The sequence below is a fragment of the Bos javanicus genome, chromosome 21 (genome assembly GCF_032452875.1).
Source record: "Bos javanicus breed banteng chromosome 21, ARS-OSU_banteng_1.0, whole genome shotgun sequence".
NCBI lineage: Eukaryota > Metazoa > Chordata > Mammalia > Artiodactyla > Bovidae > Bos > Bos javanicus.
The window spans coordinates 19,143,353-19,169,187 of NC_083888.1; the positions used below are offsets into that span (position 1 = coordinate 19,143,353).

At 50.9% G+C, this 25,835-nt stretch overlaps 2 protein-coding genes across 4 annotated transcripts in view; both read left to right on the forward strand.

Moving 5' to 3' along the window:
- The first annotated feature begins 163 nt into the window (after window positions 1-163).
- Window positions 164-11,738, forward strand: AEN (apoptosis enhancing nuclease). 2 transcript variants are annotated; one of them, XM_061394363.1, is made up of 5 exons: window positions 197-270; window positions 1,782-1,888; window positions 4,690-5,293; window positions 8,123-8,323; window positions 9,147-11,738. In XM_061394363.1, the coding sequence occupies exons 2-5, from the start codon at window positions 1,794-1,796 to the stop codon at window positions 9,381-9,383; spliced, it is 1,137 nt and encodes a 378-aa protein (XP_061250347.1). In that variant the 5' UTR covers window positions 197-270; window positions 1,782-1,793; the 3' UTR covers window positions 9,384-11,738. The 2 variants fall into 2 exon arrangements, with proteins under 2 accessions (XP_061250348.1, XP_061250347.1); XM_061394364.1 differs by lacking the exon at window positions 1,782-1,888 and having other exon boundaries at window positions 164-270.
- A 2,563-nt stretch (window positions 11,739-14,301) lies between these two features.
- Window positions 14,302-25,835, forward strand: part of ISG20 (interferon stimulated exonuclease gene 20) — a 33,301-nt gene continuing 21,767 nt past the window's right edge. The window contains exons 1-2 of one of the 2 annotated variants that reach the window (XM_061394366.1): window positions 14,302-15,824; window positions 16,120-16,371. In XM_061394366.1, coding sequence (XP_061250350.1) covers window positions 16,144-16,371 — 228 coding nt within the window. In that variant the 5' untranslated portion in view covers window positions 14,302-15,824; window positions 16,120-16,143. The remainder of the gene's footprint in view (window positions 15,825-16,119; window positions 16,372-25,835) is intronic. The other variant, XM_061394365.1, reaches the window with a different exon arrangement.

The window sequence follows — 25,835 nt, forward strand, 5'->3', positions numbered from 1 at the left end:
CACAGTCCCCTCCAGTCGGCTTTAAAAAGTTCCGCGGGCGGGGCCCGCCTGGGCACAAACCACGCCCCTCTGGGAGTCCCCGCCCCTTATGCTCCCATTGCCAACCGGCAGCGAGCTAGGCTTCCGACCAATCAGAAGAGGCCTTAGGCGGGAGCTGCCGTCCAGCTAGCCAATAGGCGGGCGGCCGCGGCGGGGCTTGCCCGGGCGTGTAGCGGCTGCCGGCTCCCTGGACGCCACGTGCTGGCGTGAGGAGACTCGCGGGGCTTTCAGGTGAGCTCGGGGACCCTACCGGGGATCTCGGGGTGGGGCTGGCTGGCGCGACATGTCCAGGCCGCGGAGGGGCCCCGCGAGAGGTGTCCGCCCCCAACTTGTGGCCGGGGACTCCTGGCCGGGCCGGCTCCGCTCCCGGGGCCGCGGGAGTGCAGGCCCGGCCCGGGGCGCCTCTTGGCCCGCATCGCGCCCTGCTCTAGGGTCTCGGGTCTGAGTGGGCGGCGCTGGGCAGTGGGCCCGGGCCTGGTGGGCGTTGGCCGGGCAGCCGCGACCCCTGAGTGACCAATGCCTCAGTCCCTCCCTGGTGAGGCCCGGCCGCCCGCAAGTCACTCCCCGGGAACGCCGGCGGCCGGGGGAGACTGAGCAGGCTCTCCTCGGACTTTCTTGTCTCATTTTAACTTTTCAGCGGCACAGGGGATCTCATCGAGCCGGCTTTTCTCAAATTCCGGCGATTATTAGTGTCCTGTTGCGGGGGGCGGGGCCGCGCAGTCTGAAATACAGATTCGAGGGCCCTTTTCCCCAAATGGCAGTTAAGGTGTGGGGGTAGGCCTGGAAATCCGACTTTTTAAACAGACGTCTTGATTGTTTCTGATAATGAGCTGCTTTTTGGAGGTGGGTGGCCTGGAGAATCCCAGGGATGGGGGAGCCTGGTGGGCTGCAGTCCATGGGGTCGCTAAGAGTAGGACATGACTGAGTGGCTTCACTTTCACGCATTGGAGAAGGAAATGGCAACCCACTCCAGTGTTCTTGCCTGGAGAATCCCAGGGACGGGGGAGCCTGGTGGGCTGCCGTCTTGGGGTCGCGCAGAGTCGGACACGACTGAAGCGACTTAGCAGCAGCAGCAGCAACCTAGTTGACGCTGGGTTTAATAAACCCTAGTTTTATGTTAGGTCAGCCATCCCCAACTTTTTTTTGGCACCAGGGACAGGTTTGGAAGACAGATTTTTCCCATGGACTGGGAAGGCAGGGCGGATGGTTTCTGGATGATTCAAGTGCCTTATGGTTCTTTCTAATCTAATGGTGTTGCTGATCTGACAGGAGGTACCGGTCTGTGGCCCAGAGGTTGGGGACCCCTGAGTTAGGAGACAGTGGACCTAGGTGGGAGCGGTCCTGTTGGTCCTGTTCATCCAGCTCTTTAGTGCCAGAGCAGGGTCTAGAACTGCCCATCTTCCTGATGGCCAGCAAGTTGGTGGCCCTGAGACCACTGGCGATTCTGACTTTGCAGTTCCTTTGCCCAAAGGCCTGGTGGCTGCTGATTCAGATGTTGGTTCTGGGTGGGAGAGAGATTTGTTTGCTTCACTGAAACATTTGTTGTTTGAGCGAAGCTTCTCCCTGGCTTCACAGAGCCCAAGAAGAGGACTATGTGCCCTTGATGATTAATTGTTGGTTCTGATGTGTCAGCTAAGTCAGGACATGTAGAAGAGGACTGCTTTCATTTCTTGAAACAAAGAGCCCCTGAGACTTTTTTTTCCCCCTCCTCCATGCTACTCTGCGACCCCACGGACCTCCAGGCTCCTCTGTCCATGGGATTTCCCAGGCAAGAATACGGAGTGGGTTGCCGTTTCCTTCTCCAGGAGATCTTCCCGACCCAGGGATCCTGCGTCTCCTGCATTGGCAGGTGAATTCTTTACCACCATGCCACCAATTTCTGGCTTCTTTGAAACTTTGTCAACAGGTTTAGGGAGGCCATCGACCCTAGTCTGGGCCTCGGCTCCTGACATTGCAGGGTCCTTAGTCATCTCAGAGAAGGACAAGGTCCCTCCTCCCCTACAGAAGGCAGTTATTAGCGGGTCTCTGTCTTCTTAGACCTCATTCTCCCCATTACTGGGCCAAGGCAAGTTGAGGTTCTGTATCTGTCAGCCTCAGTAGGTGACTTGTGAATATGAAGAAGTTGATTATAGTTGAGAGCCCGTTTAAAAAGGAGAAGAGTTCTTGGGGGAAGGGGTCAGGAAGCAGAGGGAGGATGGGTCACGGAAACTCCCCTCTGGTCCAGGCATCACTGAATGGTAGGTAGTTCATCTCTCCTCCCATTTCTCTTAATCTCTGCTGCCCTTGCGCAGATTCCTATGTTCTTTCTCCAGGTCTCTTCCTTTAAGGCAGTTGTGATCCTGTCCCCCTCTCCCTAAAACTCTGGAGATTGATGGTTCCCACCCACCTTTGGATGAAGCCCCAACTTTGACTTTTCTCCAGGGACAGTTCTCTCTTACTTTCCCGGTCTCCTCGCTCCTACCTCCTTTCTTTCCAGTTGCTGCACCCAAATCCTTGCTTTCCCACCATGAATCTGTCTTGCCTCTTGGACTTCGTGTCCATGTTTTTTTCTGTCTGCGTGCCCTTCCCTTCCTGGGCTGACTGGTGGACCTTTCTGAAACCCTTCAAAGTGTCTCCTCCACTGCCAGGCCTTCTCTAACTTAGCGTGTCTTTTTAAATACCTGGCCTGATGACAGTTGTGGGTCCTTTCATATATTTATGTGTGTGTGTGGGAGTATGCAGGGAGTTTATAATATATACATATAATAAATGTAAATATGTAGCGTAATGGGGATTTGGCCACAATACAAATATATACTAACCAGTGGAAAGCCTAGGATATGACACTGCTGACTCCACAGAAAATCCCTTTGATACTATGAAGAATAGTTGATTCAGGAGTTAAGAATGAGCAGCTCAATTTTAATCAGATGTACTAGGAAATAGCATTTTCATGAATATAGTTGCAACTAAAATTGGTCACCTGTAAAGATTTTAAAGGCTACATCAAAGCATATAGTCTAGATGAAAGACGGATTAATGAACCAAGAGACTGAAATAATGGGGTGGGGGAGGGAAGGATTGGGAGTTTGGGATTAGCAAATGCAAATTATTACATATAGGATGGATAAACAAGTATAGCGCTGCTGCTGCTGCTCAGATGCTCAGTCATGTCCAACTCTTTGTGACCCCATGGACTACAGCACTCCAGGTTCCTCTGTCCATGGGATTTTCCTGGCAATAATACTGGAGTGGGTTCCCATGCCCTCCTCCAGGGGATATTCACGACCAAGGGATAGAACCCTCGCCTCCTGCATTGCAGGTGGATTTTTTTTTTTTAATCACTGACCCACTGGGGAAGCCCCCTGTATAGCACAGGAAACTATATTCAGTATCCTGTGATAAATCTTAATGGAAAAGCACATGAAAAGGAATGTGTGTGTGTGTGTGTGTGTGTGTGTGTGTATAACTGATCACTTTGTTATACAGCTGAAATTAATAACACTGTAAATCAGTTATACTCCAGTAACTTTTAAAATAATAATAATTAAAAAAAATACACATGGATTTTACCATTTCCTCTTCACAAGGGAAGGGTGGGTTTACATGCAAAGAACCTGAATTGGTTAGGTACTTATTCTGAGCTGAGTTAGTCCCTGCTCTGACTGCTTCAAAGCGCTGGTTTTCTGATCTATTCAAAATCTACCAGCTGACTTAGCACAGCAAATGAGATGAGGCTTCCCAAGCTACATCCTTGACGATTGGGAAGATGCCGGTCTTACTGCATGGGGTTTGTAAACCCACGTGAACAAACAGCTATTTCCTGTGACCATGGTGTGTGACAGCATCTCCTGTCAGCCCAGTGTTCAGGCAGGGAGAGCTTGGAGGAGGTCCCACGGAAGTCCGCAGCATTGTACCTCAGGGCTTTTTTCTGTTTCTCCGTTTTAGATTTGAGCTGGTTTACCAGCACACCTATGCCTCTAGACCTCCATGATTAAACTACGAGTCCAACTATGTTAAATGTTTGTAGACAGTGTTATGACGAGTGAATTAGAAAGTCATATGTCATTTTGGTTAACACATACCAAAAATACAACTGTTGTGGGCTTCCTGTGAAATAGTTTCTCTAAGTTCTACTGTGGGTAGAAAAGGTTCTACCTTTACATTGCATAAAGCTTTTATTTGTTTATCCAAAATGGGATTTCGTATATATGTAACACCTCTGTAATCTTTATTTTCTCATTTTGTTTATTTTCTCTTAAACCTCTCTAAAAGTTTTTCATAATTTTTAGTTTAAGCTAACAATGTTGGAGGTAGGCTATGGTGTAGAATTTGAAGGCCTGGGTTCTGGGTTCACATCAGCCTTTGTTTATTAATTGGATGAATTACTAAGCCTTGATGCCTCACTTTTTGCACCTACAATACGGGGATAATAATACCTTTTTGAGTTGTGGGAAAGATTGAGTGATTCCATGTAAAGTACTTAAGACAGTGATTTTGCAGGTGATATTGACTCTGTGAGTGCAGTTATCATTAAAACAGGTCCTTGGCTTTGTCTGGTATCTTGCACGCTGTACAGCAGTTGCACACTGGCTGGAGGGAAGGGGTGTGGGGGGCAGGGCTGGCCGGGCTTGCTCCTCACCCCGCCCCTCTGCCCTGTTTCTCTCCCAGACTGCTGCCCTGTTGGCAGATCACCTCCCAGGTCTCCCTGGCCCTGAGCGGTGCACAGATGGGGATGGTACCCCAGGAAGCTTCTGAGTCAGTGCAGTGCCCGAGCCCTTCCCTGGCCAGCCCGAATGCCAAGGATGTGCTTCGGAGGAAGCACAAGAGGAAGAGCCGACAGCACCAGCGCTTCATGGCCCGGAAGGCCTTGCTGCAGGAGCAGGGACTGCTGAGCCCACTCCGGGAGCCAGGACCCTCCCCTCTGCCTACGTTGCCCGGGGCCCCGCCAGGCACAGAAGCCGCCAGCAGTGCCAGGCAGCATCCGCGGGCTGAACCTGGAGGTGCTGGGTGCAGCAGAAAGCCAGCCCCCAGGGACTCTGCCGGCCCCTTGCCCAGCAAATGCGTGGCCATCGACTGCGAGATGGTGGGCACAGGACCCCGGGGGCGGGTGAGTGAGCTGGCCCGCTGCTCCGTGGTGAGCTACCACGGCGAGGTCCTCTACGACAAGTACATCCGGCCTGAGATGCCCATCGTGGACTACCGCACGCGCTGGAGCGGCATCACCCGGCAGCACATGCGCAAAGCCATCCCCTTCCAAGTGGCCCAGAAAGAGGTGAGGGCAGGGCGGGGGGCTTAGCCCAGGTCTGAGTTAACGTGTAGCCACTGGAAGCAGAGAGACCTTGGGAACCTTACTAAGCTTCTTCAAACAATGGGTTTCCTCTCCATAGGAAAGGGTGAGTAGAAATCCTGCCTTACCTGCATGGAGCGATTGCTGGCCGTCCCACGTGGTGGTGTGTGTGGAAAGGCTGTGCCTTTCCCACAAGATGGGAAACAGCTTATACTCCACATTTTCTTCTTCTGTTATAAAAGTACTACGTGTCTGCATAAAATGTGTAAGGTCCATAGCATTGTCACCTTCAGGTGTTAATATTTTGGTATTTTTTTATGTTAGTTTTTAATTGCTTTGTTGTTGTTCAGTCATTAAGTCATATTCCCACTCTTTGTGGCCCCATGGACTGCAGCATGCCAGACTTCCCTGTCCTTCACCACCTCCTGGAGTTTGCTCAAACTCATGTCCATTGAGTCGGTGATGCCATCCAGCCATCTCATCCTCTGTCGTCCCCTTCTCCTGCCTTCCGTCTTTCCCAGCAGCAGGATTTTTTCCAGTGAGTCAGCTCTTCCCATCAGGTGGCCAAAGTATTGGAGCTTCAGCTTCAGCATCAGTCCTTCCAGTGAATATTCAGGGTTGATTTAGGATTGACTGGTTTGATCTCCTTGCTGTCCAACGGACTCATTGCTTTGAGGAAAATTAATTTGTGGTTGGGACCACACTAACGTGCCAGGAACTCCCAAACATCCTTGAGCATAGGAAATATACCTAAATCCTTATTAACAATTTTGGATTCTTGTCCCAGATCCTCTCCGTAGAGATTCTGATCCTGCAAGTCTCTAGGTCTTGGGAGGGAATTGATGTGTGTTTCTAAAAACCATCGTGCTGTACAAACCTGCATGATAAATACCCTAGAGCTGATGGGGAAAATGGGGTTAGAGACACAACACTTAAGCTTTATCAATGACCCCCCAGATAAAAAGATAGAAGCCTAATAACAGTGGAAGCACAGTTTTGCACAGGTTCAGTGGTTAAGGAAAGTGTAAATTTACATATGGTGCTTTGTGAGCAAACTCCGGAAGATAGTGAAGGACAGGGGATCCTAATGTGCTGCAGTCCCTGGGGTCGCCAAGAGTCGGACCTGACTTGGCGACTGAACTGAACTGAACTTGCCTTGAAAAGACCCAGACACGACTTAGCGACTGAACTGAACTTGCCTTGATAAGACCTGGAGCACTCAGGGAAGTAGCTGTCGAGAGGATGGTGGCTTGTGCTGTGGTGGAGTGGTTAAGGGTGTTACCTGAAGTTAGGAAGTGGGAAGCCAGGTGTGGGAAGCATGCAGGTGAGCTAAGCTGGCTGGTAGACTTCTGAGGTGTGGGCACTTTGTGATTTCCCTGTGGCTCTGCTAAACTGAGTATGGTTTCTGCATTCACTCAGTGTTTATCAAGGGCAAAATTTGCATTACTCTCAAGTCCCATCAACCAGGTTGGACCATTCTGCATTTTTAAACCAAGCATTGTAGCAAAGCTATACTTAACATTTCTGATTTGTTCTTGGGATGAGGTACATTTAGGGAATACTGATACAAGTCATCTTGTGTCTTCCTTTTTCACAGCAGATACAGTGTAAGCATTTCTTTTAAAAGGATATTTCAGGTGAGCTGATTAGGAATAGAGGCAGCAGGAAGGCAGACGGGTGGTGACCCCCAGCTCCTAGGGACGTCTCTTGGCCTGCCAAAAGCAGGCCCACGTTGGATCGGCTCACACTCTGAGCCAGTATGAATGGGGTGTGCTGAGTCCCTTCCCACCGTGTGGCTTGTGTGTATGTGTGTGGGGTGGTGGCCTATCCCTACCACTGAAGTCTAAGTGTGCCTTATCCATGTGCTATGAAAGCTGAGTTTAGTGATAAATCATGTGTCGCCAGCAGAGGTGGCTGTAGGAGGCTGGCAGTGGGTGATAAGGAGATGCGAGCCCAGGGAAGAGGGCTCCAGGGGTTTGCAGGCCCGTGGCCCTGGATGTGGCTTCCCCTGGAAGTCAGGAAAGAGAGCCTCACCCTGTGCAGATGGTCTGAGCTGAGCCAGAGAGCAGGTTCCGAGGGTGAGAGGTGGGAGTCCTGGACGGCAGAAGGGCAAAGGGACAGAATCCAGAAGACAGGGACTGCTGCGTTAGTGCTGAAAGAGCTGTCCTTGGTTGCGTGTCTCCAGTGCCTGGCACAGTTCTTTGGCTTCACCTGGCACGTCTCCCCGGACTCCCTCCTGTGAGCTGAGCTGTCACTGGGCACCACTAGTCTAGGCACACATGTCCCTGCATTTTACAATGAGCTTACATTGAGAGGCAGCTGAACAGGCCATGCGGAGCTGAACAGGTACTTAGACAACATGGTTAATCCCCCAGAGGAGAGAGCAGCAGGGGTCCTGGTGGCAGCCGGGGCAGACTCCTGATGTTTAAAGCTGAGCCCTGATGTGAGAGGGGCTGGTGGAAGTTGGGGGCAGAAGTAGGTGGGAGAGGGTCGGGGGTGGCTAAGTCTTCCAGGCTGAGAAGAGGCTGGGCCAGGAGGAAATATGCTTGTCTGGGATAACCTACCCATCTAAGAGCTCCTTAGTGCTCACAGCCACCCCACCAATGTGGTTGCCAGCTTTCCCATTTTGCAGGTGTGGGGGAAGCTTAAACAGGCCCCTGGTGATAGTGAGTAATGAGTCAAGGGTCTGCATTCAAACTTTGAGCAGCCTGATTAACTGTGGGGCCCATGGTCACCCCTATCTATGCTGCCTCCCCCACAGGGGTCCCTGGACCACTGAGATATGGCCCTTCCTGACTCCTCCTCTGTTCACAGATCCTCAAGCTCTTGAAGGGCAAGGTGGTGGTGGGCCACGCCCTGCACAACGATTTCCAGGCCCTCAAGTACATCCACCCTCGGGGCCAGACCCGGGATACCACCTCCGTCCCCAGCCTCCTCAGCCAGCCAGGGCTCCACGTCCGGAATCGTGTCTCTCTTAAGGACCTGGCCCTGCAGCTGCTGCACAAGAAGATCCAGGTGTGTGGGGCCGGAGGGGAGTGGAGTGGGGAGCCAGGGGCCATGGGCAGGCAGTGCGGGGCCTGCCACTTCCCCAGCCTGGTCCTGGGACTCCCAGGTGTACACAGAACCCTGGGCATTTTCTCTCCACCCTCCTCTTCAGTAGGTTGTGACTGGAAGCCACCTGCTCCCAGGCTGCTCTCTTTAGATCCATCTCCCACCCAGTTCCTGCTTCTGTCCTCTCGTTCACGTGTAGAATTCCATCTCCTCCAACCAGGAGTGGTCAGGGGTACCTGTCAGTCTTGGTCCTCCTGTGTTTCACATTCATTATTCCATCTGCTCTGCAAGCCTTTGAATTGGGTTTAATGTATTTATTTTTTCCATATGACTGCGTCGAGTAGATCTTTGTTGCTGCCTGCGAACCTTCTCCAGTTGCGACAAGTGGAGGCTGCTCTCTGGTTGCGGTGCTCGGGCTTCTCAATGCAGTGATTTCTCTTGTTGCAGGGTGTGAGCGAAGCCCATGGCCTATGAGATCTTCCCGGACTAGGGAATGAACCCATGTCTCCTGCATTGGCATGCAGATTCTTTACCACTGAGCCACCCGGGAAGCCCAGAATCAGGGATTTTTAAACTAGTTTTTATATTTAAGGAGATAGGCGAAAGAGATGGCTTGTGATACCGCTGGCGTTCCAGCGCTTTTCTTTGTGACTGGGTCCCATGTCCTTCTCACAAGGCTGTGCACCCGTGTTCTGAGAGTACATGTCCCTGGGCCCTGACCCAGAGCCTGGGTCGCCTAACTTCCCCCCAGGACCGCGGGCAGTGACACGTGGGCTCTCGTCCGCAGGTGGGCCAGCACGGGCACTCGTCAGTAGAAGACGCCGTGACAGCCATGGAGCTCTACCGGCTGGTGGAGGTGCAGTGGGAGCAGCAGGTGGCCAGCAGCCTCCGGGCGCCGCCTGAGGACAGAGAGCCCGACAGCAGCACAGACATGGAGCAGTACATGGAGGACCAGTACTGGCCGGCGGACCCGGCCCAGGGCACCAGCGGAGACCCGGGGGCAGCGCCAGGCGGAAGGGAGTGAGGGAGGAGAAGCTCCCCTGGGGAAAGGGGACAGGAGAGCGCCTGGGGCAGGATGCCTGGCTGCCCCCAGGGTCTGAAGAGTTGGGACCACCTGCCCACAGCACAGCCCTCCCCTCTCTAGGGCTGTTGTCAGCCCTTCCTCCCCAACTCCTGTGGTTTTGCAAATGGCACTTTATAGACGCCGTGAAAATGGCAGGTGGGCTAGAACCCAGAAGTAGGGAATGCACCAACAGATGGCATCAAGCCACCCCCACCCTCATGCTGTGCTCTAAAGGGATCAGCCTCCTTGGGGGTGCTGGGTGGGGGTGTCAGTATTCCAGAGTTCCCTTATCTCCACCCAGTGACCTGGGGCAAAGTTTTCTTCCCTGTTGTCACCAGCTACCTCTTCCTCCAGAGTCACTTTCTAGAGAATAAGTATGCCCTGAGGCTATACAGTTAAGGCCACTCCAAGGCCATTTGTCCCTTTCTGAACTGAACTCTGGCAGCAATGGAACAGCAGAGACCTCAGACCATGGGGAGCTGGGTCCTCACCTGCTTGCGGGGAGGAGTCACCAGGTGCTCTTCTGGGAGGAGGGAAGGCAGATAAGCCCTGGGTGGAGGCTGGCATATGTATCTTGACCCAAGGCAGGCATTCCTCCTGCCCACCCAGCACTAGTCCCTCAAGCAGAAGTCTGAGAAACAGTAGAGCGGTTTAAATTCTGGGACCCCTCTGCAGAATTGCCCACTGGGATCTTTATTTATTGAGAGCAAGACCACAGGTCTCCAGGGGTGCAGAGGGCAGGTCTGCCAGGGTTAGACTGGGCATTAGCAGCTGTGTAGTTGTGCTCACACTTGGGTGGGTGCCCCCAGCCACTTGTGGTTGGGTGAGTGGGTGGGTTTTCTCTAAATTACTAAAAATGTTCTCTGTCAGGATTCATCCCCCACCCCTCTGTCCTTTTTCCCTAAAGGACCAGTTTTGTGCTATTGGGGTACCTGAGAGCTCAAGTCACACAGAAACTCTGAGCCCCATCTTAGCTCGCCACTTAATAGCTTTGAGACCTAGGTAAGTGTGTGACTTCACTCAAGTCTGATCCCTCATCTGTAAAATGGGGATAAGGGTACCACCTACCTCACAGGATTGTTAGGCTCTGTGAGCTGTGTTTTCTTTAAGGATTAGTGTTAGGTTCTTCCAAGTAACACCTGAACACACCCTGGGGCCATTTGAGGGCTTTGACCCCAGAAATGAAATATTTCCAGCCTTATCAGTAAACAAAGGAAGTCACAGTCATCAACAACTGCAGATTGCAGCCCTTAAACGTGAACTGATGAACCCGGAAGAAACTCAGGGCTGAAAAGAATACCTGCCAGCTAGCAGTCATCAGACTAGCCACTCCCTACAGGAGAGCCCTGAGAAAACTCAGGATGTGAAACACAGGATACCAGCCCCAGAGAGCTGAGGTGCAAGTCAAAGGAATGATTTCAGCTTGAGCCCAGACTCTTGCATCTTCCCATACATAGAAAAGCACTAAACTCCTTAATCCGAGATTTCTGGTTTTATAGCATCGTATTTTGATGTTTGGGACCACTTGCCCTTTGTTTCAAAACTCCTATATAACCTGACTCCACTCCTCGCCTGCTCAGATCAGAGCTCTGAAATGCTGGCTCCTGGGCTGCAGTCCTCATTTTGCACCCAAATAAAACTTAACTTGGATCTCTCACGTTGTGCATTTTTTGCCCAGACAGGACTTGTTCTTGTGGCTATTCCAGTAGGTGGGGCGTAGGCCACCAAGCGCAGCTCAGAGGTTGTGGGCCCTCACTCTCCCTGTGCTGCACGGATTTGGTATCAGTCAGCAAAGCAGCAGGGCCAGGGAGTGAGAGACACTCCTGAAAACGTAACAGCAAACGCAGGGCCGCAGACTGTTCTGGGAGCTGGCTGAGTCACTGACCAGCTGCTGATCGGCTTCCAAGACTTTGTTCTAGGCTCCTGAAAAGCCTAGCTGATGCCACACTCACAGCTGAGCAGCTGCTTAAGGGCTTTGGGCTGAGGGATGGAGCTGTTCACATGTGGAGGTGTACTGGGTTTAAAATCAGCTTTGTACAACCGTTCTGGAATAAAACCCAACTGCAAAAGTGGGTGAAATGGCCTTTTCTTTGAATCCTCCAGCTGAGGTGGGAGGGGGCTTGCTGAAGGGCTGTGGGACCCCAGGGCACCGAGTCTTGCTGGGCGCTTTGGCCTTTGAGGTGGGTGGCTTTCAAGATGGTGCTTTGGAATGTGGCCAGAAAATCTTAGAGCCACAGAATGTATGTAGTTTATTTTTTTATGTAACTGCCCTATCACGTATAGAGTACAAGTTTATTAAACTTGTTTCTCTTTGAAGCTATGTACTCACTTTTTATCTTTTTTTTTTTTTTGGTTTTAAATATAAAATACACAGCTTAAAATTTACCATCTTAACCATTTTTAAGTGTAGAGTTAATAGTGTTAAACACCCACTATGCAACTCATCTCCAGAACTGTTATTATCTTACAAAACTGAGATTCTATGCTCATTAAACAATAACCCCTCAGACCCTCCTCCTTTCAGCTCCTGGCCACTCCCATTCCACTTTGATTTTGTGTGTTTGATTAGGTACCTCATATAAGTGAAATCTGACTCAATGGACGAGTTTGAACAAACTCCAGGAGATAGTGAAGCACAGGGAAACTTGGTGTGCTGCAGTCCGTGGGGTTGCAAAGAGTGGAACATGACTGAAAAATGATAAGTTAAATCTTACAGTATTTGCCTTTTCGTGTCTGGCTTACTTCACTTAACAAAATGTCCCCAGAGTTCATCTCTGAGGTTGTAGGATGTGTCACCATTTCCTTCCATTTTCAGGCTGAGTAACATTCATTTGGATGTCCATGCCATCGTTTATTCATCCATCCATCCACGGACAAGCATTTTTATTGTTAATAATGCTACTGTGTCTCTCCAGGACTCTGCTTGCGATTCTTCTGGATATACACCCAGAAAAATGGGATTGCTGGCTCGTGGTAGTTCTGCGTTTAATTTTTTAAGGGATCTTACATTGTTTTACACAGTGACTGCACCATTTTACATTCCCAATGGCTACCCGAGTGTCCCAATTTCTCCACATCCTCACCAATATATGTTATTGTCATCTTTTTGGTAATAACCATTTTGACAGGTGAGGTGGTTACTCGTTTTGATTTGCACTCCCCTGATTTAATGTTGAACATCTTTTTCACATGTTTATTGGTATATAGTTTATTTTTAATTCATTCTTTTTGTGTTTGTGTATTTAAAAATGTATTCCGCTAGTACAGTTTGGTGTGTTTTAAGTTGAACCACATGGAATTGCTATATCCGACTGAGGTGGTTCCATCTGTGGTATGTAATTTTGGAATTCACATACATATTTTAGGGGTTTGTGACAGCTGGATTTCAAAGGGCAGGTTGCCTGTAGGGAGAGGGATGTGACCTACCAATGGGCCAGCTGTGGCAGGGTATGGGTCAGCTAAGGTGGAGAAGTTTGCCAGGAGTGACTCACTTTCCTGCTGGCGCCTGGGGACTTGGTCTGGTCGATGAGTGACACTAGTTAAACCTGGGAAGCAGCACCACTAGGAACCCTGCAGCCCATCGCCTGGCTGGAGTCAGGCATTCCTCCCCTAGGCTGTTAGCAGTTCCTGTGTCCAACCTCAGCACACGGTTGTTATTCAGTCGCTCAGTCGTGTTCGACTCTTTGCGACCCCATGGACTGCAGCACACCAGCCTTCCCTGTCCATCATCACTTAGAGGTTGCTCAAGTTCATGTCCATTGAATTGGTGATGCTATCCAACCAACTCATCCTCTGCCGCCCCCTTCTCATTTTGCCTTGAGTCTTTCCCAGCATCAGGATCTTTTCCAATGAGTTGTCTCTTTGCATCAGATGGCCAAAGTATTGGAGCTTTAGCATCAGTCCCTCCAAAGAATATTCAGGGTTGATTTCTTTCAGGATTAACTGGTTTGATCTCCTTGCTATCCAAGGGACTCTCAGGAGTCTTCTCCAGCACCACAATTCGAAAGTATCTATTCTTCAGGGCTCAGCCTTCTTTAGGGAGTTACTTTTTCAATGTATGTTCAAGTAGCAAGAATTTTGCATCTTCTCGTAAATCAGGGTAATAATCCTTTATGCATTTGAGGAACAAGAAATCCCCAGACAGTCTGAATTCAAGGAAAAGTTGCTCATTCAGAATGGGAACCAAAACCTCTAACTCAAATTTGAACCAAGAACAACACACAGCAACAATGCCATACCCTTCAAACATATTTCAGTATCCGGTTTTCTTTTTGAGGTCTGTTAAATGAAGCTGGATGTCTCTTGGTGAATACATTAAGAACCTGGGGAAATTCCTTTCCAAGCCACAAATCTTTGTGACAGTTTGGTGGCAGATTTGACAGCTCAAATCTTGTTCCATCTCGATCTGGGGTAGGAAGTAAGAGGGGGGTGATCAACTCACCCCAGTACCTACAGACAATTTCCTCATTAAAGCTGATTTTATTTTTGCCCCAGTTGTAACTCTCTTATTCAATAGATACTGAGTGCTCCTTATGTACTAGACATTGTTCTAAAGGGTCAGAGTTCTAGCCTGGGAGAGTTGTCGACTTAAAAAAATATTCACAATCTAAAAGTTGAGAGTTAATGTTTTATTCATTGGGATTTTTAGGACTTCTACCCACTCCAGTATTCTTGGGCTTCCCTTGTGGCTCAGCTGATAAAGAATCTGTTGGCAATGCAGGTGACCTGAGTTCAATCCCTGGGTTGGGAAGATCCCCTTTAGAAGGGAAAGGCTACCCACTCCAGTATTCTGGTCTAGAGAATTCCATAGACCGTATAGTCCATGGGGTTGCAAAGAGTTGGACTTTCATTTCAGGCCAGGGAGGCGGCATCTGAAGTGACCCTGGGAGAACTGCTCCAAGGAGGTGAGGGGAGGAACCAGGTTATACAGAGGTTTTGAAACAAAGTTTTGCAAAAAAAAAACCAAAAGGGAAGTTTTTAACTTTTGTAACAAAAGTTTTGCAAAAGTTTTGGGTAGTCTGAACATCAAAAGATTATTGTTAATTAAAGAAAACCAGATATCCCAAGGGCTTCCCAGGTGGTGCTAGTGGTAAAGAACCCGCCTGCCAATGCAGGTAGCCGTAAGAGGCGTGGCTTCGATCCCTGGGTTGGGAAGATCCCCTGGAGAAGGGCACGGCAACCCAGTCCAGTCTTGCCTAGAGAATCCCATGGACAGAGGAGCCTGGCCGGCTGTGGTCCATAGGGATGCAAACAGTGTGACATAGCTTGAATGCATGCACAGATATCCCAACTTAAGGAATTTAGTGTTTTTCTATGCATGGGAAGGTGCAAGAATCTGGGCTCACTGGAGTCATGCCTTTCATATGCATCTCAGCTATCCCGGGCCAGTATCCTGTGTTCTTTTCACATCCTTAGCTCCCTTGGGCTCACCATACGGAGAGTGGCTACAGTCTGATGACTGTTGGATTGCAGGTACTCTTACCTTCCTGAGTGCCCTTAGGGTTCACCAGGTCACACTGGAGGGCTGTCCTGCTGATGATGGTGACATCCTTGTCTACGGATATGGCAGGAGATACTCCATTTCTCAGAGCATCAGTTCAGTTCAATTCAGTTGCTCAGTCGTGTCCAAATCTTTGCAACCCCATAGACTGCAGCACACCAGGCTTATAGTCCCTAGGTAATACAGCCAGGCTGGTGGGGACTCCCCCCCAAGCCTGCTTCTCCTTGTCCTCAAACAGTGTCAGCATAGCCGGAGGCAGAGCCCTTCAAAGGCAGACATGACCGTTTCTGAGACACCCCTAAGCTGGTGGAGTCTCTAGGGCTCCCTCACTGCCTCCTTGCCTCTGCTGGGTCAGCGGTTGGGGCCAGCCCCCCTTGTGTCCCAGTGAGTAACCTCAGTGTCCCAAGAGCCAGTTCTCCCTGCCCTCGTGAAAGACCTCACAGAACATCAGATTTGGTGGTGGCTCCGGAAGTTGTGGGACTGTCTGCGGGCTCCAGTCTCAGGGATGTTTATTCTCTGAGCAGAGAGTGAGAAACAAGAGACAGATGTTGCAATCTACAACATTCACATCAGCCGCGTCACCTGAGGAGGGGCGGGCTTGAGGGATTAGGTGGAGGGGCAGGGGCAAAGACAGATAGGACACCCAGACACGGATGTGTCAGCCTCGTCAGTCCTGAGTCAGCCAGCTTCATCAGTCCTGACTCAAGCTACTGAGCTCCCGACAGGCCGGCAGCCCTAGGAGACGAGGCAGCCCAGCCCACGTGCCCGGCCTCCACCCCTGACTTCACTTGATAACAAACCAGAAACTGAAACAGGGTCAGATTCCCGGCTTGAAGTCAGAGATGAGTCACTGCTAAGAGCAACTGCAGTAGCTGAGAAAGGGGCATCAGAGAGGCAGGCAGGTGAGAGTGGGGGACAGGATGGGGGCTTCCAGACATTTCTCCGGGGCGGTGGCCAGGGGTGGTAGTGGGAGGGGGGCATCTTGGTCCTGAGGCTGCCTGGCAGGACCGGGAGAGGCCGTGGGATCGCCAGGTGAAGAGGCCGGTTGGGGTGGCAAGCAGCCAGCTTCTCTCTGTGCCAGGTGGTGGTTGTGACGAAGGGCAGGGCAGAGGGTGTAGGCTGCCTGGAGGTGGCTGAGGACGCCTGGCACCTCGGCCGGCCTTTCAAATGATGGCTGTCCTGCCGCCCCCTGTCCAGCACACCTGAGGGTCCTGGTGGAACATGGCAAGGAGCGCGGACGTGGTGGCCATGGACTGTGAGATGGTGGGGCTGGGGCCCTTCCGGGAGAGTGGCTTGGCTCGCTGCAGCCTTGTGGACTACCACGGCTCCGTGTTGTACGACAAGTTCATCCGGCCCGAGGGTGACATCACTGACTATAGGACCCCGGTCAGCGGAATCACAGCTCGGAACATGGAGGGGGCCACTCCGTTTGCCGTGGCCAGGCTGGAGGTAAGCGAAGGGCCGGATGCCAGCCAGGCCCACACATACACACACACACACACACACACCCCAACACATACACGCTCCTCTGGCGCTTCCCCTGGGTGCTGATCTGTGACCCGTAATTCCAGCCATGTCCGACTCCCCGCCACCCCTGCACCAGGGCATGAGAAACCCATTGGTGTGGCCATCGCATCCCCAAAGATCAGACATCAGACACCCTTAGGCTTGCCTCTGGGAACAGCCTTCACGGCATCTGGTCCACCTTGCTGGTCTCATGATGGGGACACAGTCCTGCCTGATGTTCCCTGCACACTGATTTGGGGGCTAGATTCCCCATTCTCTCCCCTACACCGGCTGCCTCTGGGAAATGGGGGATGGATGGGTCTTGGAGGCCCTCACTGGCAGGGGGCCCCTCCCTGAGCCCCCGGGAGAGCTCACACCCAGACCCCCACAGGCCATCCATCCTTCCAGGTGGGTGGGGCGTGCCGAAGTCTCCCAGTCCTCTTGTCCTCCAGCTTGCGACGCCTCCAGTTTACTTTCTGTTTCTCTGAATCACTCGGTGAAAAGGAAACTCAACCCCGCCAGAAGTGGCACCAGGGTTTAGTCATTTCTGGGAAGGTGAGCTCAATTTGGGGAAGTTCACGAAGAACACAAAGGCCCAGGGTTCACTTTAGTCCCACGTACTGCTCATGTGTGCAGCTCCCTGTGCCAGAGACGAGGCCAGAACAATAGCCACTGTTTTCTGAGCACTGGCTACTCACCGGATGCTCCCCGAGTTCCATCTGGGAGCTCAATCATGCCTCACAAAGCAGCCTGCCAGGAGCGTCCTCTGGAGCTGTTAGGTCAGGGCCAAGAGGGCCAGGTTTGAATCCTGGCTTTGCCCCTTACCTGCTAAGTGACCTTGTGCAGGTTCCTTGAACTCTCTGTATCCTGTTTCCCTGATGGGAGTGAGAACAGTAGCAATCTCACAGGATTATTGTGAGGATTGAGAAAGGGCTTGGAAAGAGCGCCTATGGAAGTATTAAAAACCCATTAACTAGGGACTTCCCTGGTGGTCTGGTGGTTAAGACCCTGCACTTCCAGTGTAGGGGGTGCAGGTTTGATCCCTGGTCAAGGAACAAAGATCCCACATGCTGTGTGGCATGGCCAAAAAAAAAAAAAAAAAAACCACACAGAGAACAGAATAAACCTGCTACTTGTTACGATTCTTCCCTTGTTCCCATATTACAGATGAGGAAACTGAGTCTCTTGAACTAAATGTTGGTTTGCTAGGGCTGCTGAAACAAAGTACTGCAAAGTGGTTTAGACAAGAGAAATGTCTGTTCTCACAGTTCTAGAGGCTAGAAGTCCCCGGTCAAGGTGTCAGAAGGCTCCTGAGGGGGGCAGACATGACCTGTGTCTCTGTCTTGGCCGCTGACGGTTTGCTGGCCATCTGTCTGTTCATTTATTTGGGGCTGCACTGGGTCTTCGTTGCGGAGCACAGGCTTCTCACTGGCTTGGAGCACAGGCTCCAGGTGCACAGGCTCCAGTAGCTGCAGCATGCTGGCTTGGTAGTTACGGGCTCAATAGCTGTGGCTTAGTTGCTCTGTGCCGTGTGGAATCTTCCCCGACCAGGGATCAAACCTACATCCCCTGTGTTGGCAGGCAGATTCTTATCCTGCTGGCCATCTTTGATGGTCCTTGGTCTGGAGAAATGTCACCCCAATCTCCGTCTTCGTGTTCACACGGCATTCTCCTTCCATGCAGGGCTCTGTACCCAGATTTCCCTTTTATAAGGACACCTGTCATATTTGCTAGGGCAGTGGTCCCCAACCTTTCTGGCATCCGGGACTGGTTTCATGGAACACAATGTTTCCATGGGGCTGGGGGGATGGTTTCAGGATGATTCAAGCTCAGTAGGGTTTGAGCTCCTCTGAGAATCTAATGCTACCACTGATCCGAGAGGAGGCAGAGCTCAGGTGGTGATGTGAGTGATGGAGAGCAGCTGTAAATACAGGGGAGGCTTCGCTCACACCTCCTCTCACCTCCTGCTGTGGGGTCTGGTTCCTAACAGGCAATGCACTGGTAGTTGGGCACCCCTGTGTTACGGAACCAACATACTCCATTATGACATCGTAAAAATAACATCTGCCGTGACCCCATTGAGATGGTCGGGGCTGGGGTTTCAACAAGTGGATTTGAGGGGGAACATATTCAACCCATATCACTGAGTATCTCTTACAAGTTCAGATAAATAGAATGTAGAAGGCTTAAAACCTCTAGACCTGTGTGTCCAATAGAGCACCACCTGTGACTAGTGAGCACCTGGAAAGTGGCTGGTCTGAACTAAGATGTAAATATAAAATACGCACTGGATTACAAAGACCTGAATTTTAAAAAGAACCATAAAATGCCTCAATAATTAACATGGATTATATGTTTGATGATATTTTGGTATGTTAGGTTAAATAAAACATATTGAAAGTAATTTAACCTATTTCTTTTAACTTTTAAAATATGGCTGTTGATGATTTAAAATTACACACGTGGCTCATGGTATGTTTCTTTCTATTGGACACCACTGTTCTAGAGTTGCTAACAGGATACTACAGAGCCCAGAGGAGGGGCCACAGTACGTCAGGGGGTTCTAGAAAGGCTTGGCGAGGCTGGTACTGTTTGCCAAAGGAGTGGGAGGATTCAGTGCTTGCAGCTCAGTGTGCCATAGGGAGCCACTGAAGGTTCTTGAGCAAGAGCATAGCAGGATCAAAACCACTGTCAATAAAACCTGAACTGGGGTGCTGGGGAGACTGGATGGGAGTGAGGAAGGAGATGACAATAGAGAGGAATCAGAGAGACTGAGGAGCTGTCGCAAGGATCTTAGTCATCGGCAGCATCTGGAGATTGGGCAAGAAGGAAATGTTAGGACAGAGAACAAGAAGGGGAGGGCAACACGAAGGGAGGTGCGGCTGTTCAGGTGCCGATGGGAGGCCAAGGGACCCTGCGTGGAGCTGCCCACACTCAGATCCGCACTGAGCAGTCAGGTGGGTGGCATGGCATCTCTTCTCCTCCTTCCCCATCCCTCCCTACCCCAAGGTGGAAGAAAGGGCAGAAGAGTCCAGAGCAGGGGAGAGGAGGCCACAGAGAAATGCAATTCCCTGGACGCCCTCAGGCACCAGCCTGGGAGTTAGGACACCTTGGTCCTCATCCACACTTGGTGCTGAAATGCTTTTGTTTCTCAGCTGGAGATGATGCCAGGCCCTTCTGGTGTGTGACATGGGGTGCTGCCCAGAGTAGGCGCTTAATAGCCATTCAAGAGGGCTTCCCAGGTGTCTCCAGTGGTAAGGAATCCACCCGCCAGTGCAGGAGACGCAACAGACACAGGTTCAATCCCTGAGTTGGGAAGATCCCCTGGAGAAGGAAACGGCTACCCTCTCCAGTATTCTTGCCTGGAAAATCCCAAGGACAGAGGAGGCTGGGGGCTATAGTCCATGGGGTTGCAAAGAGTTGGACACAACTGAGCACATACACTCACACACACACACACTCACAGCCGTACAAGGAGGGAGGCGGGAATCCAAAGGCAGGGCAGCTCTCGGGAACCACCTTGTGGTTCACATTTCCTGCTCTGTCACTGATGGTTGGTGTGACATTTGGCAAGTTACTGAAGCTTTCTGAGCCTCTGTTGTCTCATCAGTGAAGGAGGGCTAATGCGTCCTCCCTGGCCTTGTGAACGCGGGGTGTGGTGATGTGGTCTGTAGCTCTAAGCACAGTGCCTGGTTCAGGGTTGACCGTCACTCCATGTGCCCCTGGAGAGGGCAGGGCAGAAACTCAAATTTTACATCCAGTCCTCTCTCCAACTTCCCCTGAGAACTGCGGGCTTAGATTCTGGTCCTCATTTTCTGCACAGGGTAAGCTCCCTGCTCATCTCTCCCATCCGGCTGTCAGAGAAACTTCCCCAGGCCTGGCTCAGATCACAGTCCCCACTCTCATCCCCACCCCCTGGTTCAAATACCTGCAAAGGCTGCCCGTTGCCTAGAGTCCCCTTAACCCAACGTCCATAGTCCCCCAAACCCCATCTACTTACCTTTTCTGGCATCTCTCTCAGCTCAGCCATCACCCCCCAAGTGCTTCAGCGCCATCCCGTGCCCCTCCCATTCCCCATTCCTTCCCCTGCCGTCCTGGCAGGCTCAGGCCAGGGGTGTCCTGTGTGATGCTCTTCCTCACTCCTCACCCTCCCACCCCCACTCCATCCACTCACTCACCCCCCACTCACCCTCCTTGCTCTAGCCCACACACTTGGCATGCAGAATCTCAATTCCCTGACCAGGGATCAAACCCATGCCCCCTGCAGTAGCAGTGCAGAGTCCTAACCCCTGGACCGCCAGGGAGTCCCAGAGACCGCACACTTTAGAGCTTGCCCACCCACACGCATGGGCCTGCCTAGCTCTGCGCTCCTGCAGGGTATTTTATCTACCCCAGGTTGGAGACTGTGCTTTGAACATAACAGGTGCCCTGAGAATGTTTGTGGGGCTGGAGTTGAACCGATTTTCATAATAGTACAGGAGTCCTGGGGCTTACCAGGTGGCACTAGTGGTAAAGAACCCGCTTGCCAATGCAGGAGACCTAAGAGACGCAGGTTCAGTCCCTGGCGGACTGAAGAGGGAGGAAGATTCCCTGGAGGAGGGCACAGCACCCCACTCCAGTATTCTTGCCTGGTGGGCTACAGTCCATGGGGTCACAAAGAGTTGGACACAACTGAAGTGACTTAGCATGCACAGGAGTCCTGGCAGCTGCGTGGACCAGAACTGCCTCTGCCCTCATGTTGGCCTTTGCTGTCAAGATGCAGTAATACATGCAGGGGGCAGGGAGCAAGCACACTCTCTTCAGACTTGGCTGGACATGGGTCCAGTCCCAGCTCTGCCTCCTGATTGCCCCATGTCCTCCGGCTTGTTGCTAAACCTCTCTGTGACATAGGGGTGATGTGACAAAGTAGCACAGGTGTATCCAGCAAGATGTCCAGGCCGTGTTCTAAGTGCTTTCAGCACACCACTACCTTTACTCCCCACCACAGCCTGGAAGGTAGTCTCATCACTCCATTTTACAGATGAGCACACTAAGGCACAAGGCCGAGCGGACTGTCCAAGGAAGGGGAGGAGCAGAGACTCAAATTCTGTCCCCAGGACTTCCTCTGCGATGTTCCAATCCTGTGATCAGTGTGTGAATCCTGTGAATTCACTTAACTGTGAATGCTAAGAGCCTGGTGGTGTTTTTCAGTCATCAAGTCCTGTTCGACTCTTTGTGACCCCATGGACTGCAGGACACCAGGCTTCCCTGTCCCTCACTATCTCCAGGAGTTTGCCCAAGTTCATGTCCACTGAATCGGTGATAGCATCCAACCATCTCATCCTCTGTTGCCCTCTTCTCCTTCTACCTTCAATCTTTTCCAGCATCAGGGTCTTTTTCAATGAGTTGTCTGTTTGCATCAGGTGGCCAAAGTATTGGAGCTTCAGCTTCAGCATCAGTCCTTCCAGTGAGTATTCAGGGTTGATTTCCTTTAGAATTGACGGGTTGATCTCCTTGCTATCCAGGGGACTCTCAAGAGTCTTCTCTGTGCCTGGTGTACACACAGTGTCAGGGCAGCATGAGAGGGAAGCTGAGGGGTGAGGCAACTGCCATCATTTTCTTTTTGTTTTAAGATATATATATATATATTTAAATTTTTATTTATTTATTTTTGACTGTGCTGGATATTCACTGTTGCAAGGGTTTTTCTCCAGTTGCAGCGAGCGGGGTTACTCTTTAGTTGCAGCGCACGGGGTGGGCTCTAGGGTGAGACGGCTTCCGTAGTAGCAGCTCCCGAACTCCAGAGCACAGTCTCAATAGATGTGGTGAACGGGGTACGGGCTTAGTTGCTCCGCTGCCTGTGAGATCTTCCCGGATTAGGGATCGAACCTGTCTCCCCTGCACTAGTAGGCAGGTTCTTCGCCACCAAGTCACCAGAGAAGCCCCTGTCGTTTGTTTTCATGAACGAAGACATCGAGACACATTGACCCCACTCATCATCCTCAGTATTTTAATCCCAAAGGCCAGGCTCATATAACCCGAGATGTACAGGGGGACTCACCAAAGGGCAGAAGTCTATTAGCCATTTATCAGACCCACAAGACCAGGTGACACCTCTCAGGTGAGTCGAGGTTTCTTGCAGGGCATTTTCCAAAGGCGGCTCACCAACCTGTCTCTTCCTCCCATGGGAATGCCGAGTGGACCAGGCTAGCTGTGAGCCATCGACCAGGTCGTAGAAGCCAGGCGGGCTCCGAGGAGCCACTAAGCCTGCTAGCCCACCTGCTACACCCAGGAGCATTGTGGCCACAAGGCACTGAAGCTTTGAGTGGACTTCCCTCACCCTGTTCTCTTTTTTATTTTTTGTAATGGTATTATATTGCTTTTATTTATTTATCTTAAATATTTATTGATTTGGCTGTGTTGGGTCATAGTTGCTGCACTCAGGATCTTTGCTGTCACATGTGGTATTTTTTTGTAGGGGCACACAGGCTCTAGAGCATTCGGGGTCTGTAGTGGAGGTGTCTGGGTTCAGTGATTGTGGCACATGGGCTTGGTAGCCTCACAGCATGTGGGAGCTTAGTTCCCTGGCCAGGGATCGAACCCATGTCCTCTGCATTGGAAGGGAGACTCTTAACTACTGAACCACCAGGGAAGTTCTGACACTGCTTTTATAATGCGAGGTAATTGCCTTGTTATCTTCTGACACCTGTAGGTCTGACTGTCATCTAACGCAGTAGTTCTCAGTGAACTGTGATTCTGCCCCCAAGGGGACATTTTTAGCAACATCTGAAGGCATTTCTGATTGTTGTAAGTGAGGCGGGGAAGGCTGTCACTGATATCCAATGGCTTGAGGCTAGAGATGGTGCTAGACATCCTACAATGCACAGAACACAGACTCACACCAAAGAAGTATCGGGCCCCAAATGTTCGTAGTTCCAAGGTTGAGAACCCTGGTCTACAGAGAGCCCCATAAACCAGGCTGTCAGCACAGGAGGGAACCTGTGAGGAGACCGAGGTCCACAGAGGGGCACTGACTTGCTAAGGACACACAGCAGGCTGGGCTACAGCTCAGTGCCCAGATTCAGAGCTCTCACCTGACAGGTCAATGCTCTTTTTTAAAAAAATATTTATTTATTTGGCTGCCTTGGCTCTGAGTCGAGACACATGGACTCTTCATTGTGGTGCATGGATGTCTCTCTGGTTGTGGCTCGCAGGCTCGGTTGGCCCTCAGCACGTGGAATCTTAGCTGCCCAACCAGGGATGGAATCACGTCCCCTGCACTGGAAGGCAGATTCTTAGCCACTGGACCAGCAGGGAGGCCCCTCAACACTCTTTTAATTCATATTTTAATCTAATGATGATGGTCAGTAACTTGTAACTCACTTTAAAAAAAACCCTAAGTTTTCTATTTGTTTTATTTTTGGTTGCACTGCGTCTTCACTGCGTGTGTGGGCTTCTCACTGCAGTGGCTTCTTTCATTGTGGAGCGCAGCTCTAGGCACGTGGGCTCAGTATGTGGCGCGTGGGCTTAGATGCTCCATGGCATGTAGGATCTTCCTGGAGCAAGGACTGAACCTGTGTCCCTGCATTGGCAGGCAGATTCTTACCTACTGCACCACCAGGGAAAGTCCGTAACATACTTCTGTAAATAAATACTCTTCTAATGTTAACCTGGTATAGTGAGTAGCATCCACCCCAAGACTGGGATTGGAGAATGAGAATGATGCTGTTAGTTCGCACATAGAGAAACTGAACCTTGTGAGTCATCGTAGTTTAGGTGGCAAACAGAAAGGGAGCCACAGTGGCTTGTGAGCAGCGAGTGGTTTCAGCTGTACCAGTGACATAGCCCTTGCCTGGGTCAAGGACCCTGTTGGGGTCCTGACACCTGGCATGTCTTTCTGGGGCTCAGCCAGGTGAAGGAGGACAACTTTGTCATCCAGGTTTTCCACGGGTTAAGCAGCCTTGTGAGAAGCAGACACAAGCTAGGGGCCAGGACACCCGGAGAGCCTGGCAGGGGACAGGACGAAAGAGGGGGTCCAGGGCCACTCCTGACAATGACAGTAGGGGACCTCCACAAGGGCAGCATTCTTCAGAGTGCCTTATAATCACCTCTCCTGGCACCCAGGCATGAACACATGGACAGATGGAAAGACAGATGCATGATGGGAGCAGCAGGCTCTGAGGGGCTGGACAGACATCAGAGCCGGCATTTCCAAACTAGGCAGATGGGAGGAATACCCTGGAACATTTGCTAATGCCCCTTCCTGGTGACGATGCTTCAGCCGGTCTGGAGTAGGGCCCCGCCCTCTGGTCTTTTAACAAGGGCCCCCGGTGATTTTTTGATCAGGCCCATCTGGGAAATACTTGGACTAGAGGGGAAACACAGTGGAAAGAGGATGTGGGCAGATTCCTGCACCTGGGCCTGTCATTCCCCTAATGAGTGACATGGTACACACCACCCGGCAGCCCCTGTCCCTGTGGGTAAGATGCTATGACAATCCCCGCCTCATAGGGCCCGTATTCTGGAATCAGAAATCTTTACTGAGGGCTGTCATGGATTCAGCAGTGGAAATTATTCATTAATTTTTTTCGGTTATATAATATTTTATTTAGGGTTATTACAACACTGTTGTTTTTTTTTTTTAAGTTTTTATTTTGCATTGTTCAGTTCAGTCGCTCAGTCGTGTCCATCTCTTTGCGACCCCATGAACTGCAGCACTCCAGGCCTCCCTGTCTATCACCAACTCCCGGAGTTTACGCAAACTCATGCCCATTGAGTCAGTCATGCCATCCATCTCATCCTCTGTTGTCCCCTTCTTCTGCCTTCAGTCTTTCCCAGCATCAGAGTCTTTTCAAATGAGTCAGCTCTTCGCATCAAGTGGCCAAAGTATTGGAGTTTCAGCTTCAGCATCAGTCCTACCAATGAACACTCAGGATTGATCTCCTTTAGGATGGACTGGTTGGATCTCCTTGCAGTCCAAGGGACTCTCAAGAGTCTTCTCCAACACCACAATTCAAAAGCATCAGTTCTTCTGCATTCAGCTTTCTCTGTAGTCCAGCTCTCACATCCATACATGACTGCTGGAAAAACCATAGCCTTGACTAGACAGACCTTTGTTGGCAAAGTAATGTCTCTGCTTTTGAATATGCTGTCTAGGTTGGTCATAACTTTCAAGGAGTAAGCGTCTTTTAATTTCATGGCTGCAAGTCACCATCTGCAGTGACTTTGGAGCCCCCCAAATTAAAGTCTGCCATTGTTTCCACTGTTTCCCCATCTATTTGCCATGAAGTGATGGGACCGGATGCCATGATCTTAGTTTTCTGAATGTTGAGCTTTAAGCCAATTTTTTCACTCTCTTCTTTCACTTTTATCAAGAGGCTTTTTAGTTCCTCTTCACTTTCTACCATAAGGGTGGTGTCATCTGCATA